General features: G+C 43.7%; 1 protein-coding gene across 4 annotated transcripts in view; it reads right to left on the bottom strand.

Moving 5' to 3' along the window:
* The window catches only part of REPS2 (RALBP1 associated Eps domain containing 2), a 155791-nt gene that overhangs the window by 5716 nt on the left and 132437 nt on the right, over nucleotides 1–17638 (bottom strand). For all 4 annotated transcript variants that reach the window (XR_009555183.1, XM_060234022.1, XM_060234023.1 and 1 more), the window contains one exon: nucleotides 1934–2017. Coding sequence is in view for 3 of the 4 variants with exons in the window: in XM_060234022.1 (XP_060090005.1) it covers nucleotides 1934–2017 (84 nt within the window). In the remaining variant the exon portion in view is untranslated. The remainder of the gene's footprint in view (nucleotides 1–1933; nucleotides 2018–17638) is intronic.

The following is a 17638-nucleotide window of genomic DNA, read 5'->3' as shown; positions in this document are numbered from 1 at the left end:
AGCTTATTCTTGATGATCTGTTAGATTCCATTTCAGAAGGTTTTACTGCAGTATTTTTCTTCTTCTGTTACAATGTTCTCCTAGGCTTGTGGGGAGGACTTGTTTCTTCCAAATGTCTATCCACAAGTCATGACCAACAGCATTTACTAGTATCAACTACCAGAAAATTATTTTCTGCCAATCCATCACTGTGAACAAGAGTTATGCAATTTATACAATTAAGTCCTGCTTATTTCAGTAGGCCTTGACATAGACATGGTTCTTACTAGAGTCTGTTTTCAAATGCAACAACATCCCAGTGCTGATTTAAAACTTAGAACAAGCTATGGTTCATTGCAATAAGGAAAACAACAACAACAATGGAACAAAGCCAGAGTGGTACTCAGAGAAAACCTGCTGCAAGACAGGCTCAAAAGAGGCAACAGAAATAACACATCTCATAAAGGCTTGTGCAGTGAAAGCCCTTCCTTTTGATTTGGATTGGTGTGGTAAACCTGAAGTTGTTGCGTGTTTATTGTATGCTGTCGAGATGCCTTCCTTTGAAGTTGTGCTTCTAACTGTATGGGTATCAAATGTACAGAATGCATCTACCTGGCAAAACATGGTACTTTTCTCAGAAAATGCATCTGTGAAAGTCACTGTGTAGAATGGGCTTATGACTCTTTTACAGGGACCTAGAGGATATTTCTCATGATGTGATCACATTCTAACCAACACTCTCTCATTCACACATACCTTATGCTATTATGTGCATTTTCAAGCTTTATTCATTATTTTTAATATTTATCACTTTGAAAGAAGTGGTACAATTAAAATATGTAGAATAATGACATTAACATGAAGGGACTTGCAACACTAATTTCCTGGAAAATAATTAAGTAGCAACAGGAATTTTCTGTATTAAAAAAATCAAGTTATTTAAGACCATAAGCATTGAATATGTTTGATGTATCTAAGGTTCTGATCTCTCTTCTGCAAGCTCAATATCAGTTCACATCCTCTTAACTTGAAAGAGGCAGGCATTAGAATCACGAATTACGTCTCAAAACTGAGTTTCCCCTGTTCATGCTAATGTTTGCTATCCTCAGTCCACCTACTCTTCTAAATCTTTTCACACTGTTGCTTTGTAACAACCAGTTGAAGTTCCCATCACTTTCTTAGGTACTATAGTGCAGAGGTAGCAAGCATCGGCTGCATTTTAGCTAAGGAAAAGGCAAATGACAGTCACTAAACAACAAACATGCTACTGGGCATTGAATGGATGCCAATTTTATTAAGCCATTTTGATTTGATATTGTGATCAGGGGTATCCACAATTTCTCACAAGTCATCTTAGTCTTTCCAAATATATCATCATGCAATAATTTATTCTCCAGACATGTTTAACCTTTCTTAATTAACCTCTCAAAGTCTCTTAGGTCTGTCATGGGATCTCAAACAAACAGCCTTTCTCCCAGTATTGAATTCAACTCCTGTTCTCCCTTTCAAATTCTATGTAGTGGAAGCAAAACAAAATCTGGGGGTTAAATAAGGAAACATATACAAACTAGTCTATAGTAGGACAAATGAGCAAGCACTAGGTGTTTCTGGTTTGTACCAGGAAAGATTCCTTGTATTCGGACTTCATGCTGTGGTCTACAGAGGCAAGAACTCTCGGGGAAGAGTAGCCACTGTTTTGGGGATGCTCATGAACACAGTCAGACTCTCTCTAATAACAGAACCTACATTTCAGATTGTAAAGCATCTGGAATCCAAATGGTGCTACTGAAATCAACAACTACATTTGTGCAAGAAATCATAAAGTACAGCCATGAAGTTCTTTCTAGTGTCAAAAACTTCAGAAGGAGAGAACCAGATAGAACTATCTAAAGACCACTTTATAGTGGGGAATAAATCAACTTTATTTGAAGAAGAATGGATGTCCTGGCTTTACCTTTTTTACTGGGCTGCTTTCTTCTACCTGTGATGAGGCTCTGGTAGTTGGCAAATGCAATTCCATCTCAGATTCTTGCTCCATCTGTAAACAATATGCAAGTAATCAATACACAAACGGGATTATCTATATAAAAATCAGTTCCTATCATTCCATCAACTCCTATGATGACCAAGAGATAGGACAGGGCTTTGCAGACAGGATTAAGCTTGATTTTCAAAAGCTTTAGTGTCAAGAGTAGTTCATCCCTCCCCTATGCCAGAGAGATCACGGAATCACCTCCTCCCATAAGTAAATAATTACGGTAACATTCTCTCTCTCTCTATCTCTATCTCTCTCTTCTAAACCCCTGACACTAAAAGACCTCCTCTCACCTGTGAATGGGATCCCACAGAGAAACAAACAAAAAGAAGGGCATATGAGTATACAGAGGCATACAGTACTGAATTCCCTTCCTCTAAGAGTTTCATACTCCCCAGCATTTCATAGATTCCAGACTAGGGTCTAGTGGATAACACTGGGGCCAATATAAGCCAACTTCGTAAGAAGAAATTGGCTACTAAAAGTACAGTGGAGTAGGTAGCAATGAGGCAAGCCACAGGAGTAAGCAATGAGGCAAGCCACAGTTTGCAAGGGGAGTCAAATACATGAAAAACATATGCATCATATTGTATTAGAAAGCACCAGTTCCATTTTATAGATGAGAGGCAGTAACACAGTAATTAACCCAAGATCAGTTAGTAAATCCAAAATAATGAATTAGCAGAAACAACAATGAATAGGAATGGTTATGTGTGTTCTCTTTTCCACTGAGCAGCTTTAGCTCTCTGCCTTTAAATACTCTGAATTAAGAATCAGGGTTCAGAGTGACAGCGTTATCTCCAATACACATTTAAGTTTCAGCACCTCTCTTCTGTTAATCTCTAATCCTTTCTCTAATGTCAAACAACAATTAGAAAACACATATTTGTTGATCTCCAGCCATCCTGTTTTCATCCTTGCCTTCCAGCAACTCTGGATAAAAACTCCTTTGCCAATCTTGCACCCTCCCCCTTACAAAGGCAAGAACTCTACCTCTGAGCAGACAGGCAGGCAGGCAGGCAGGAAGAATGTAGGAGCTGGGCATATTTAGCCTGGAGAGGAGGTGGCTGAGAGGTGATATGATCACCATCTTCAAGTATTTGAAGGGAAGTCATATAGAAAATGGTGTAGAATTGTTTTCTGTGCCCCCAGAAGGTATGACCAGAACAAATGGGTTGAAATTAAATCAAAAGAGTTTCTGGCTCTTTTCTGGTTTTTAAACAGAGGCTGGATGGCCATCTGACACCAATGCGGATCCTGTGAACTTTTTTTGGGGGGGGGGGAGGGAATTTATCAGTTTCCCAGATTGTGCAGGGGGTTGATGACCCTAGAGGTCCCTTCCAACTCTTATGATTCTATAAAGCTCTGGATTATATCATAGGGATCGAGCCACAAACCCTTTCTTCCATACATACATTATCTTCTTTTTTCCTTTAAACACCACCTCCCATGTTTTAGCAGCTCCATTTGCAAAATAAAGATAAGTGGTGATATGAAAAAAAATTACTAGCACAGTGGAAGTGGACATTTTAATGTCTATTTTTCATATATGCAGTCTATCCATGAACAGGTAGAAGGCCAAACCAACAACTTCTCCCAAATTTTCCTGCCTTCCATTCTCCACTCTTGCCAGTGCAGTATGGTGGTTAGTGTGTTGAACTGGGACTGGTGGGAATCAGGTTCAAATCCCCACTCTGCTATGGAGGCTTGCTGGGTGACCTTGGGCCAGTCACGCACCATTAGCCTCCCCCTACTTAACAGGGCTGTTGTAGGGATAAAAATAAAGGAGAGTAAAATGATGTAAGCCACTTTTGGTCCTTACTGGGGAGCAAAGTGAAGTATAAATACAAATTCAGATGTAGCTTCCTAGATTATTCCACAAATTCAGTGGGTTAGGAAAGGCAGAGGAAACTAATAAATATTAAAAGAATCTAATTTGCATTTAACATTAATATTTGGGGGAGGGGAAAAATCAGCAGTTGCATTTTTAAGAATACATTTTATGCCAGTTTATTTGCTTCCCTCTAGGGCAGGGGTGGCCAACGGTAGCTCGCCAGATGTTTTCCCCCTACAACTCCCATCAGCCCCAGCCAGCATGGCCAATGGCTGGGGCTGATGGGAGCTGTAGGCAAAAAAACATCTGGAGAGCTACCGTTGGCCACCCCTGCTCTAGGAGATCAATGATTATCTTTATACACACACACTCTCACACACATACATATATATTCATATTTATACATAGACCTGCTTCCTTGACTTCAGCTCTGCCATTAGCATGCCAAGCAGAAACAGCAACTACATAGCTGCTTCTTTAAAATCTAGACAGATTCAAAATTGTCCCCACAAAATTGGGACAGGTTGAAGGCAAAGGGCTCTTGTTATAGGCAAGCCTTCCTACCAATACACATGTCAAAGAAGGGCATTTCGTTAGAGAATCATAAAGACAATAGATGCAATCCAAACACTGCTATTATACCCCCCCAGCAGTTTGTGTAGAGAGTAAATGTTGCATAACAGCAATGCTTGGTCAACTGTGCCTGAAAGAAATAAACAATGAACAGGAAGTTACTATTGCAACTTTAACTGTGAAAGCACTGCTAATGGGCATAAGTTTTTTTTCTTCCTCAGATTGTTTCCAGCAACAGCTTGAGTGACATTTGTGGACTCTATTGTCTTAGGTCTATAACACTATGCACAGGCTGTTCCACTTAATACCATGATGGGATTTGCTTCCAGATAACTAATAGGTACCTTTTGGATTCTAGTATTAGTATACAACAGCTAAAATAACCAAAATATGTAGGGAGGAGCACTGTAGGGGAAAATAATGGGTTACTCAAGCAAATGGCTAGTATTTAAATTCTGATCCCCAACAAACATACACGATGTGAAAAAGTTGTCAGCAAACATACAAATAAATAAAATCAATATGAAGAACTAGCCAATTTCACTATATTCTCTTCCTGCTTATGTAAAGAAAGAATGCAGAGGTATAGAAGAGAAAGTTTATAAATCCTGACAACAGCTCCTGGGATAACTTATAGATATGCATATTAAACAAAAACTGTGTTCCTGCTTCTTTAATAGTATTTGAACTGCTACAGAAACCAGTTACCTGGATTGTGTTGTATATTTTACTATAATCAAATTCTCAAGATGGCCTCATCTGTGGATACTTAAACCAGAGACTGGACCCATAAATAGAAAGGCCAGATCTTTCTAGAAACCTGAAAAAAGTCCAAGGTTTGCAGAAATATCTGAAATTGAAAGAAAAAATCTCTCTCTCTCGGCTTGGCTTCGCGAACGAAGATTTAAGAAGGGTGCAATAGTCCACGTTTGCTGCAGGCTCGCTGGTGGCTGACAAGACCAATGTGGGACAGGCAGGTCCGGCCACAGCGGCTGCAGGGAAAAGTCTGATTTAGGGTTGGTCCTGTAGCAGTGCGATTCTTCCTCAATCTCCTTTTGTCCTCAAGACCAGCTATGCGTGTGTTCTCAAAGGAAGAGACAGCCTGGTGGATGGTGTGCCTCCATGCTTTGCGATCTGAGGCTAGGTCAGACCACTGGTGATGGTTGATGTGACAGGTGCTAAGGGATTTCTTCAAGGAGTCCTTGTACCTCTTCTTTGGTGCCCCTCTATTTCGATGGCCGGTGGAGAGTTCGCCATACAGGGCAATCTTGGGAAGGCGGTGGTTTTCCATCCTAGAAATATGCCCTGCCCAGCGCAGCTGCGTCTTCAACAGCAGTGCCTTGATGCTGGTAACCTCTGCCCGCTTGAGGACTTCAGTGTTGGTCACAAAGTCACTCCAGTGGATGTTGAGGATGGTGCGAAGGCAGCGCTGATGAAAGCGCTCAAGGAGTCGCAGGTGATGACGGTATAAAACCCACGATTCGGAGCCATAGATGAGGGTTGTCATCACAACCGCTTTGTAAACATTGATCTTTGTGCCTTTTTTCAGATGCTTGTTGCTCCACACTCTTTTGTGCAGTCGGCCAAATGCACGGTTTGCCTTTGCCAGCCTGTTGTCAATCTCCTTGTCGATCTTGGCATCTGAGGAGATGATGCACCCCAGGTAGCTGAACTGCTGGACTGTCTTCAGAACTGATTCACCCACAGTGATGCAGGGAGGGTGATAATCTTCCTGGGGTGCAGGCTGGTGGAGAACTTCTGTCTTCTTCAGACTAACTTCTAGGCCGAATAGCTTGGCAGCCTCTGCAAAGCAGGACGTCATATGCTGCAGAGCTGATACCGAGTGGGAGACGAGTGCAGCATCATCAGCAAACAGTAGCTCTCGGATGAGTTTTTCCATTGTCTTGGAGTGTGCCTTTAGTCGCCTCAGGTTGAACAGGCTGCCATCGGTGCGATAGCGGATGTAGACACCATCGTCCTCATCTAGATCTACTGCGGCTCTTTGAAGCATCATGCTAAAGAAGATCGTTGGCGCGAGAACGCAGCCTTGCTTTACACCTGTGCCTATTGGGAAGGGCTCCGAGAGGTCGTTGCAGTGTCTGACTTGGCCTCGCTGGTCTTCGTGTAGCTGGATGATCATGCTGAGGAACCTTGGGGGACATCCTAAACGTTCCAAGATTTGCCACAGGCCTTTCCTGCTAACGGTATCGAAAGCTTTGGTAAGGTCGACAAAAGTCACATACAGAGCCTTGTTCTGTTCCCTGCATTTCTCTTGGAGCTGCCTGAGAACAAATACCATGTCGGTGGTGCTCCTGTTAGCTCTGAAGCCGCACTGGCTCTCTGGGAGGAGTTCTTCTGCAATGGTGGGCACCAGTCTGTTCAGGAGTATTCTGTTCAGGAGTATTCTGGCAAAAAATACATTGGAAAATAACACATTGTGCCTGCACCTTTTAGAAATGAATACCATCTGAGATATTAGGGACCATTGTGGGGGTTGCTAGGCAACCACAACAATATTTTGCCAGCCTTTAAACCTTGCTTTCTGTTATTCAAAGGAAGAGGGAGGGGACAAGCCTCCCACCCACCCAACCCCAGGGGAGGGTTCATTGGGGCCAGGTCAACAGTAATCAATAGGCAAACTGTTACCATGCACTTTGCATGACACACTGACAGTCACCAGATGACAAAATACCACATGACTCACCTGAACCCAGAAGCAGCCTCTACCAGGTCTGGCAGTGGCCACTACACAAGTTGCCTAAGCAACTTGTTACCATTTGACCTTTGTACTTTGGCCAGATGTTCCAGAGAGAATCTGCCAAGAGGAGGGAGGGAAGGTGTTTGAGACCAGCCCCAGGTTCACTGTGGTGGGATAGTTAGACAGCCTGACCAGGAGACCCAGGTTCAAATCCCTTCTGTCAGAGAAATCTGCAGGGTGACCTTGGGCCAATCACTTTCTCTCAGCCTGATCTACCTGACAGAGTTGTTGTGAGGGTAAAATAGAGAGTCTGAGAATAATGTAAAATACTTTAGGCCCCCACTGGGGAGAAAGTGAATCAAGTGACCTGTTCATGTGCTTATTGAAAAGCCTTATTTTCTGACAGAAAATATGGTTAGTGAATTTGGTGATATGGTGAAAGGGAAAGTGTGATCTATAGATAAATCTATTATACTTCAGAGTAAAGGCTTGGAATGCAGTGAAGTAACTAGACAGAATAGGGTAGAGACACTGATGACATTTAGTTAAAAGCTTGGAGGATGAAGCCTGGTTTTTCCAGGCATCTCCCCTTTCCCATCTTTCCCATTTATTTCAGCAGGCCAACAGAAAACAAGCTTTATACCTGGTGAGACTTGATAGCGGCCTGGCAATGAAAGAAGGATCAAGGTAGCATCTGGTATTCTGCCCAAAGGTAGAAAAGGAGGCAAGCAGCAAACTGACTGGGATTTTTATGAACAAAAGATACATTTGATATACATCTCAGGGAGGTCTGAGGGAGAGCAGAGCAGAGCAGCTCTGAGATAAGCTGAGACAGCTGAGTTGTGGTAGCTGGGGAACTGCTGTTTGTTTGGTTGAGTGGGCTGAAGGTGAAGGTGATTGAAAGTGATTGCTGCTGATTACTTAAAAGTGGCAGTGCTCCCACCCTCTTTGCATTTTAAGCTGCGCCTTGCCAAAGGCTGAGCACATCTCAGAGAGGTCTGATGGAGAGCAGAGCAGAGCGGCTCTGAGATAAGCTGAGACAGCTGAGTTGTGGTAGCTGGGAAAATACTGTTTGTTTGGTTGAGTGGGCTGAAGGTGATTGAAAGTGATTGTTGCTGATTGCTTAAGAGTGGCAGTGCTCCCCACCCTCTTTGCATTTTAAGCTGCGCCTTGCCAAAGGCGCGAGCCGAAGGGCTCTTGGCCTGGGGGCTCTGTAAGGACAAGGAACCCAGATCCCTAATTTCCTTGTTCTCCCAATAAGGTAAGTTGACCCTGTGATGGGGAGCCACTTAAATAAACATCATTTAAAGAGGACTGTATATTTAAAATAAAAAAAGCTATCATGAAGGTAGAATGCCAGCAGGGGGGTGGGGGCTTTTCCAGTGCTTTGCACTGTGTCACATGTATGACTATCTGCCCACAGGACAGAAGTCTTGGGTGTGTGCTCGATGCAAAGAGCTCCTGGTCCTCAGGGAACGAGTTTGTACCCTTGAGGCCGAGGTGACTGCCCTGGAGAAGTAGAGACAATCAGGCACTCGGGGAAGACTCTCGGGGGTGTATTAGATGAGCCCCACTCTGAACGTGGCAGCCCTGTTGCTGCCAGGGAGCGTGAGGGTCGAAAGGGAACAGGGCACCATGCTGAGGATAAGGGGACTGCACCCTCAGAAGGGACCTCTTCTTCAGTTGGTGAGCGGGAATCCTTCCGCACCAAAGAACCATCCCTGGGCAAGGAGAGAGGTGGAGTCTTGGTAGTTGGTGATTCGATCCTTAGGCAAGTAGACAGCTGGGTGGCAAAACCACGTACTGACCGTATGGTGACTTGCCTGCCTGGTGCGAAGGTAGCGGACATTATGCGTGTAGTAGATAGGCTGATAGACAGGGCTGGGGAGGAGCCAGTGGTCGTGGTGCATGTTGGCACCAACGATGTGGGGAAATGCAGTTGTGAGGTCCTGGAGGAAAAATTTAGGCTGCTAGGCAGGAGACTTAAGGCCAGGACCTCCAAGGTAGCCTTCTCAGAAGTGCTACTTGTTCCACGTGCAGGGCAGGAGAGACAGGCACAAATCAGAAGTCTTAATGTGTGGATGAGATGATGGTGTAAGGAGGAAGGGTTTAAGTTTGTTAGGCACTGGGATGCTTTCTGGAACAAACGGGAGCTGTACAAAAGAGATGGTCTCCACCTGTCCCCAGATGGAACCAGGCTGCTGGTGCTTAAAATCAAAAAGGTGGCAGAGCAGTTTTTAAACTAAATCTTGGGGGAAAGCCGACAGGAGATGAAATGTCTCTGGTTTGGGAGGACTCATCTCAAAGAGATGAAGAGTTAGCTGTTACTTTTCTACTGGGTAATGGATCAGAGTTGTCCACTGTGATGGTGACAAACAGTATGGACTGTCAGCCAAAGTCTCGAGGTGGCAGGAGGAAGGTTGCGGGCCTAGCTTGCCTGGGAAATTATAGATGTTTGTATGCAAATGCTAGAAGTGTTCGAAGTAAAATTGGTGAATTGGAATTAGGGTTTGTAGAATCTTTTGGGATCAAGTGCCGTGTTCTACTGGAGAAAGTTTTCCTTCCAGACGTTTCGTTCTCAGCTGCGGAGAACATCCTCAGTGGCATTGCAGCCGGAGCAGGCTGCAATGCCACTGAGGATGTTCTCCACAGCTGAGAATGAAACGTTTGGAAGGAAAACTTTCTCCAGTAGAACACGGCACTTGATCCCGAAAGATTCTACAAACCCTAATGATGTTACCAGCCGTGAAAACCTGAATTCTTTGGTGAATTGGAATGTTTAGTGTTGGGATAAAACATAGACATTGTGGGAATTACAGAAACTTGGTGGAATGAGGAGAATCAGTGGGACATGGTGATTCCTGGATATGTTATATCGGAAGGATAGGGAGGGAAGGGTTGGAGGTGGGGTGGCTCTGTATGTCAGAGAGAATATACGGTCCAGTAAGACTGAGGTCAGAGAATTAGATTCCGTTCTAGAAATGCATTGGGTTGAAATAGGAAATTTAACTATGGGCCCAAAAGGAAATTTAACTATGGGCGTTTGTTGTCACCCACCAAATAAAAAGATAGAGGATGATTATAATATGATGGAAGGATTAAAGATAGTGGCTAAACGTAAAAACTGTGTCATAATAGATGATTTTAACTACCCACAGAATGATTGGGTCAATATATGGTAGATATCACAACATACCCTATCCGGCCAGACTATGTCCATGTAAGTCTGGATCTATTGAAACCATTTCACATATTCTCCTGTATTGTCCCTTTTATCTAAGTATTCGTGGTCGATTTTTGGATCCTATTCTTTTAAATAAGATGGGTCTGGCTGATCCAGATAAGGTCCAGTTTCTTTTGAAGGATGTTACTCCTGACATAACTGTAAACACTGCCTTATTTCTGTACTGGGCCAAAATGATTCGTCAAGACAAGGAACAGTTTTGTTGTCCCATTTAACTGTGATCTTATGTAAATGTACTTTAATCCTGATGTCCAGTATTTTAACCTATTTTCTGTTTTTCAACCCATTGTTCTTTTAACCTGTTTTTACATGCCATTAAAGGTTGATTGATTGATTGGGTCAATATGTGTTCTGGTCGAGAGAAAGAGATTGAGTTTCTAGATGCTCTCAATGACTGTGCTATGGAGCAGATGGTCTCAGAACCTTCCAGGGGTGGGGCGATCCTGGATTTGGTCCTAAGTAACGCCCAAGACTTGGTGAGAGATGTAAAAGTGATTGCGCTGCTTGGAAGCAGTGACCATAACGTTATTGATTTCACCATTTGTATAAATAGGGAGTTGCCCCAAAAGACCAGCACAACCACGTTTAACTTTAAAAGGGGTAAATTCTCTAAGATGAGGCATGTGAAGAGGAAACTGAAAGTAATGGTAAATATGGTCAAAACCCTTGGGGAAGCTTGGAGGCTATGAAAACTACAATCCTAGAAGCTCAGATAAAATATATATCACGCGTTAGGAAAGGCACAAACAGGTATAAGAAAAGGCATGCATGATTAACCAACAAAGTAATGGAAGCTGTAAAAGGTAAGAAGGACTCCTTTAAACGGTGGAAAGCTAGTCCAAGTGAGATTAATAAAAGGGAACACAGGCTGCGGCAAATCAAATGCAAGACTGTGATCAGGCAGGCAAAAAGGGACTATGAGGAGCATATTGCAAAAAACATAAAGACCAACAATAAAAATTTCTTCAAATATATTAGAAGCAGGAAACCAGCCCAGGGAGGCAGTGGGGCCCTTGGATGACCAAGGGGTCAAAGGATTACTGAAGGAGGATAGGGAAATGGCTGAGAAGCTGAATGCATTTTTTGCCTCCGTCTTCACTGTGGAAGATGAGAAGTGTTGCCCGCTCCAGAACCACTAATTTTGGAAGGGGTGTTGAAAGACCCGAGTCAGTTTGAGGTGACAAAAGAGGAGGTCCTACAACTGATAGACGAATTAAAAACTAATAACTCACCAGGTCCAGATGGCATACATCCAAGAGTTCTGAAAGAACTCAAAGTTGAACTTGTGGATCTCCTGACAAAAATATGTAATCTTTCATTGAAATCTGCCTCCGTTCCTGAGGACTGGAAGGTAGCAAATGTCACCCTCATCTTTAAAAAGGTTTCCAGAGGAGATCCGGGAAATTACAGGCCAGTCAGTCTGACTTCAATACCGGGAAAGTTGGTAGAAACCATTATCAAGGACAGAATGAGTAGGCACATTAATGAACACGGGTTATTGAGGAAGACTTAGCATGGGTTCTATAAGGGAAGATCTTGCCTCACTAACCTGTTACATTTCTTTGAGGGGGTGAACAAACATGTGGACAAAGGAGACCCAATAGATGTTTACCTTGATTTCCAGAAAGCTTTTGATAAAGTTCCTCATCAAAGGCTCCTTAGAAAGCTTGAGAGTCATGGAGTAAAAGGATAGATCCTCTTGTGGATCAAAAACTGGCTGAGTAATAGGAAGCAGAGAGTGAGTATAAAAGGGCAGTCTTTGCAGTGGAGGACGGTAAGCAGTGGGGTTCCGCAGGGCTCGGTACTGGGTCCCATGCTCTTTAACTTGTTCATAAATGATTTGGAGTTGGGAGTGAGCAGTGAAGTGGCCAAGTTTGCAGATGACACAAAATTGTTCAGGGTGGTGAGAACCAGAGAGGATTGTGAGGAACTCCAAAGGGATCTGTTGCGGCTGGGTGAGTGGGCGTCAACGTGGCAGATGAGGTTCAATGTGCAAAGTAATACACATTGGGGCCAAGAATCCTAGCTACAAATACAAGTTGATGGGGTGTGAACTGGCAGAGACTGACCAAGAGAGAGATCTTGGGGTCATGGTAGTTAACTAATTGAAAATGTCAAGACAGTGTGCGATTGCAATAAAGATGGCCAATGCCATGCTGGGAATTATTAGGAAGGGAATTGATAACAAATCAGCCAGTATCATAATGCACCTGTATAAATCGATGGTGCGGTCTCATTTGGAGTACTGTGTGCAGTTGTGGTCGCCACACCTCAAAAAGGATATTATAGCATTGGAGAAAGTCCAGAAAAGAGCAACTAGAATGATTAAAGGGTTGGAACACTTTCCCTATGAAGAAAGGTTGAAATGCTTGGGGCTCTTTAGCTTGGAGAAACGTCGACTGCGGGGTGACATGATAAGAGGTTTACAAGATAATGCATGGGATGGAGAAAGTAGAGAAAGAAGTACTTTTCTCCCTTTCTCACAATACAAGAACTCGTGGGCATTTGATGAAATTGCTGAGCAGTCAGGTTAAAACGGATAAAAGGAAGTACTTCTTTACCCAAAGGGTGATTAACATGTGGAATTCACTGCCACAGGAGGTGGTGGCGGTTACAAGCATAGCCAAGCTTCAAGAGGGGATTGGATAAAAATATGGAGCAAAGGTCCATCAGTGGCTATTAGCCACAGTGTGTGTGTGTATATATATATAAATAAAAAAAAATTGGCCACTGTGTGACACAGAGTGTTGGACTTGATGGGCCATTGGCCTGATCCAACATGGCTTCTCTTATGTTCTTATGATAGACTACCCAGAGATGTCTAAACAAACCACAGTTTATTGTAAATTCTCAGTGCAGGAATTGGGGTTGATCCAGATGCTTACCTTCCTCTTCTCATAGAAGCTCCATGATAAGCCAATAAAAAGTCAACTCTGGGGGACAAGGGAGCCCTGTGGACTTAAGTATCAGGTTGCATAGAAGGTATATACTCGAGTATAAGCCTAGTTTTTCTGCCCAAATTTTGGGCAGAAAACCCCCCTCCTCGGCTTATACTCGAGTCAGTGGTGTAGGGAGGGGGGGCGGGGAGGGCGGGTTGCCCCAGGTCTGGGGTGTCTGGGGGGCCCCCGCACATCGTCTCGCTGCGGAAGAGGGCCCCATGGCCGAGCTCGCTTCTCCGGCCCTCTGGTCACCGCCTCCTCGTCACCCGGCTCCTCTGGCGCCACCCGCGGGGGCTGGCGGGGTCCTCCCTGCCGGGGACCATCGGCGGAACCGGCCGCCGACCCTTCCCAGCCGCAGCCGCTCCTGGCTGGACCCCTGTTCGCAGTGGCTCCTCAGGTGCTGGAGGCGGCAGATCTGGCTCGGGCTGGCCGGGCGCCGTCGTCGTTTCTTCCTCGTCTTCCTTCTGCCTCGACGGCAGCCTCCTCGCTCCCTCGCCGCAACTGCTCCTGCGGCGGCTTTGGCGAGCGGAGGATCATGTGCAGCCCAGTGGAGCGGCGCCTGGCCGGGTTGCGGGAGTTGCTGTCGGCGCGGCCGGGCGAGGGGACCGCAGGCGACCCGGGGCTGGAGGCGCTCCTCGACCTGCTGCTGTGCGTCCACCAGGAATGCAGCGGCACCCCCCCTGCGGTGGGAGCGGAACGTGCAGCAGTTCCTGGCCTGGGGTGAGTGAAGCGGCGACCAAGCGCCACCCTGCAGGGCGGGCGAGCAAGAGGGCTTCTGCACATGTCTAGAGTGCTTGCTTTCAGTTCCGAAAAGTCTCTGCTGCGGGCGTTGGAGCTGGCAGGCAAGTCTGGGGAAAGGTGGGGAGCACGCTGAACATGTATAAAAAGAACAGGAAATCTACCTATCTAGCCTGAACCGGATTCAGAACTTAAAGCTAGGGAGGAGAGTTTCAGCCTAAAAATTTAGTTTCATTTATAGGGAACTGAGATGGGAGATTCCTGGAGTTTGGGGAGGGGACCCCAGTGGTTTATAATAATGCCATAGAGTCCAGCCTCCAAAGCAGCTGTTTTATTCAGGAAAACATCTTTTGGGTTTGGTGCATAGGCGGGAGCCGCGGGAGCACCAGCCACGAAGTAAAACAATTCACTGTATAGGGTATATGAAAGGTACCATAGGTTTACCAGTAACTGCTGCGTTTCCCACTCTCGGCTTATACTCGAGTCAATAAGTTTTCCCAGATTTTTGGGGTAAAATTAGAAGCCTCGGCTTATATTCGGGTCGGCTTATACTCGAGTATATACGGTAAGTGAGAGGGACTGGACAGTGAAACTGCTTCTTGTCCAGGAACAGAAAGGTTGCTCCATGAAGTTTTTTCTGCCATTGATGAGGGTGTTGGCAGGTAATTTCACCAACTTCTCTCCCCTTACGAAAGATGCCTGGAGATCTCCGAGAACTATAACTTATCTCAAAATGACAGAAATCAGTCCCCAAAGAAAATGACTGCTTTGAAGGGTGGACTACAAGAGATCTCTCCACTCTCCAAATCCTGCCCTGATCAGGCTTCAACCTCAAATTCTCCAGGATTTCCCTACTGTTGAGTTGGCAACTTACCCCTTACTTTGTTCCCCAACCCCCCAGCACTGGGTTTTGAAGGTAACAGTGCATGGGCATGAGAAGCAGAACTGAAAGATCCACTTTGACAAGCAGCTTATGTTTGAAGTTCATAAGACCCAACTAATTTTTAAATGTGGATAATATTTCTATATAAAATCCAGAATCCATTTGTATAAGAATAGTAATATGAGAACTAGCCTTACATTTTAACATATCAGAAGCTGAGAAAAGACATATCCATTGTACTGACTTTTTTTAAAAAAAATGTTACTTATAGTGAGCCTTTCTTATGAAGGCTCACACTCAAAACAGATTATTGTATTTAGTGCTATACTTAACATTTTGTTGTTAAAACCTTTGTTGTTAAAACCACTGATCTGTGAATTGTAGATGTGCAAGATCACTTAATAATTCTAGCACAAGCAAAATTGGTCAATTTCAAAATTAAGTTAGGAAAAAAGAATTGCAGATTTATACCCCTCCCTTCTCTCTGAATCAAGAACCTCAGAGTGGCTTACAATCTCCTATATCTTCTCCCCCCACAACAGACAAGCTTGTGAGGTGGGTGGGGCTGAAAGGGCTCTCACAGCAGCTGCCTTTTTCAAGGACAACTCCCGAGAGAGCTATGGCTAACCCAAGGCCATTCCAGCAGCTGCAAGTGGAGGAGTGGGGATTCAAACCCAGTTCTCCCAGATAAGAGTCCATGAACTTAACCACTACACCAAATTGGCTCTGTAAGGGATAATGCCATTCTAAATATAAGAAGATTAAGCAAGATCTACTAACCAATTCCATATTCAGCTTCATAATCTTTAAAAAGTGTTTGTGCAGCATGGTGGTAATCCTTACATTGTATTGTATGCTAAAACTGAAATGCAGTTGGACTGTGGACTTCAAACAAAGCACTGTGTTGATTATGGTGTATGGGTGTAAGACTCTGCACTAGACTTTCTCCTGGTCGCATGATTGTTACTATCTGTCCATTCAGACCAGTAATCTGGGCGTCTGGCTCTTTTTGAGGTACTGTTGCCTCGAAATCCCTTTTTGAAAGTCTGATCTATCAGTCTTGCAGTCTTCTCCCCACTTTGGACATGAAGCTTCATAAAGGTACTGTTCTCCCCATCAATATATGCTTATTTGATTGACAGAGACAAATACAGAAACTGTTCTTTACTTCTTAAAGCAGTCTTTCACCAGAGTCTCTAAGATTTAAAGCCCTACTTCATGCGCTCTGCATTAGACTCTGCTTGTGATTTTCTGGTCACACATTTGAGAGCATCTTCAAAAGACCTCTGCTCTCTTCTCCAGTCAGCTAGTCAGTCTTCCACTCCCTTCAGCTCTGTAACTGGTTTTTTCAACTGCCTAACTGCCAGTCTCCTTTACAGTTTGAAGCAGTCCACCAATGAGAGTGAGTTCTATCAGCTATCACTCAATAGTCACAGATGCTATGCCTTGTGTGGGAATGAAACACCCCCTTCCCCTCCATTTTTACAGCTCCTAAGTATAAATTGGGTTTCAAAACAATATTGTAATACTGTTACTACATTAAGACAATACAAGTGGCAAGTATTTCTCTGCTCTCTTGATTAGCATTTGAAAAATTCCTGAGATGCTGCCTCTCCTTAACCCAAGAAGCCAATTAGTTTTTTCTAATAAATTTTCAATAAAAAGTTAAAACCTAATTTTTTTTTAAATGCATATGATTGCAATGGGATACCCAATACCTTCCAGGAATTAGCATTACCAAAGTATTCAAGCACTGAGTTACTCTGAATCAGAACTATGCAAAGGTGCTTTTTTTGTTTAGAGTACACTATTGCACTGTTCTTGCGCAGCAATATGCACCCACCAATTTTTTAAAAAGAAGTGAGCAGTGACTCATGATGATGTGTGTGGATGGAGTGGAGATCATGATCCAATCTGCATCTGGTATGAAAGAGAAACTATGATTTACAAAGGTGAAAAACAGGACGGTTGTGTGCAATGTTCCCTCTAAGCTGTAGAGTCTTGTGAGCAAAAATTCTACTTAGTGAGTTACTGGCATTAAATTTGTGAGCACCGGCATAAATTAGTTTGCTCTGGGGCCATTTTTCTTGAGCTAAGACAAAAATGTGTGAGCCAGATGTTAAAAAATTGTGAGTTACCTCACACTAACTCTGTTTAGGGAGAACACTGGTTGTGTGGAATCTCTGTTACAAGTAAAAATGTAACAATGATTGCACTGGCAGCATGACCAGCATGAAAAAAAGCTCTTCCGTGAAATCAGCCCTGCTTAAAGAGAAATTAATATGTTACAACTCTAGAGTAACACAGCACAGGCACCGGTATCACAATTTATTCTTGTCTGCAACATAGAATGCATTGTTAGCTGTGCAATCATCATTTGATACACATCACAAGTATAAATTGCATTTGCAGCCATGTATATGTAATTATGCCAGTATATACTTAAATACATTGTTAATATTACTTAAAACACATTGTTAATCTTAATACTTAAATACATACTTAAATACATTGTTAATCTAACATATTCAGCATCACAGTGGATGATTAACAGAGAACTACTGCTGACAGTCCCAGAGAGCTCTATGAGGTATATTCTTTTGTGCAAAAAAAAGGTTAAAAAAAAGAAAGGATATGGATTGTGGTGAAAAGGGAAGTCAGGGAAAGTGGATAAATGGTTCTAAAACTGAGACCCCCTAGAGAAGGGTTTATTTC

The sequence above is a fragment of the Heteronotia binoei genome, chromosome 3 (genome assembly GCF_032191835.1).
Source record: "Heteronotia binoei isolate CCM8104 ecotype False Entrance Well chromosome 3, APGP_CSIRO_Hbin_v1, whole genome shotgun sequence".
Lineage (NCBI taxonomy): Eukaryota > Metazoa > Chordata > Lepidosauria > Squamata > Gekkonidae > Heteronotia > Heteronotia binoei.
The sequence above is the reverse complement of the archived record's forward strand: the minus strand, read 5'-3'. Positions and strand labels throughout refer to the sequence as shown.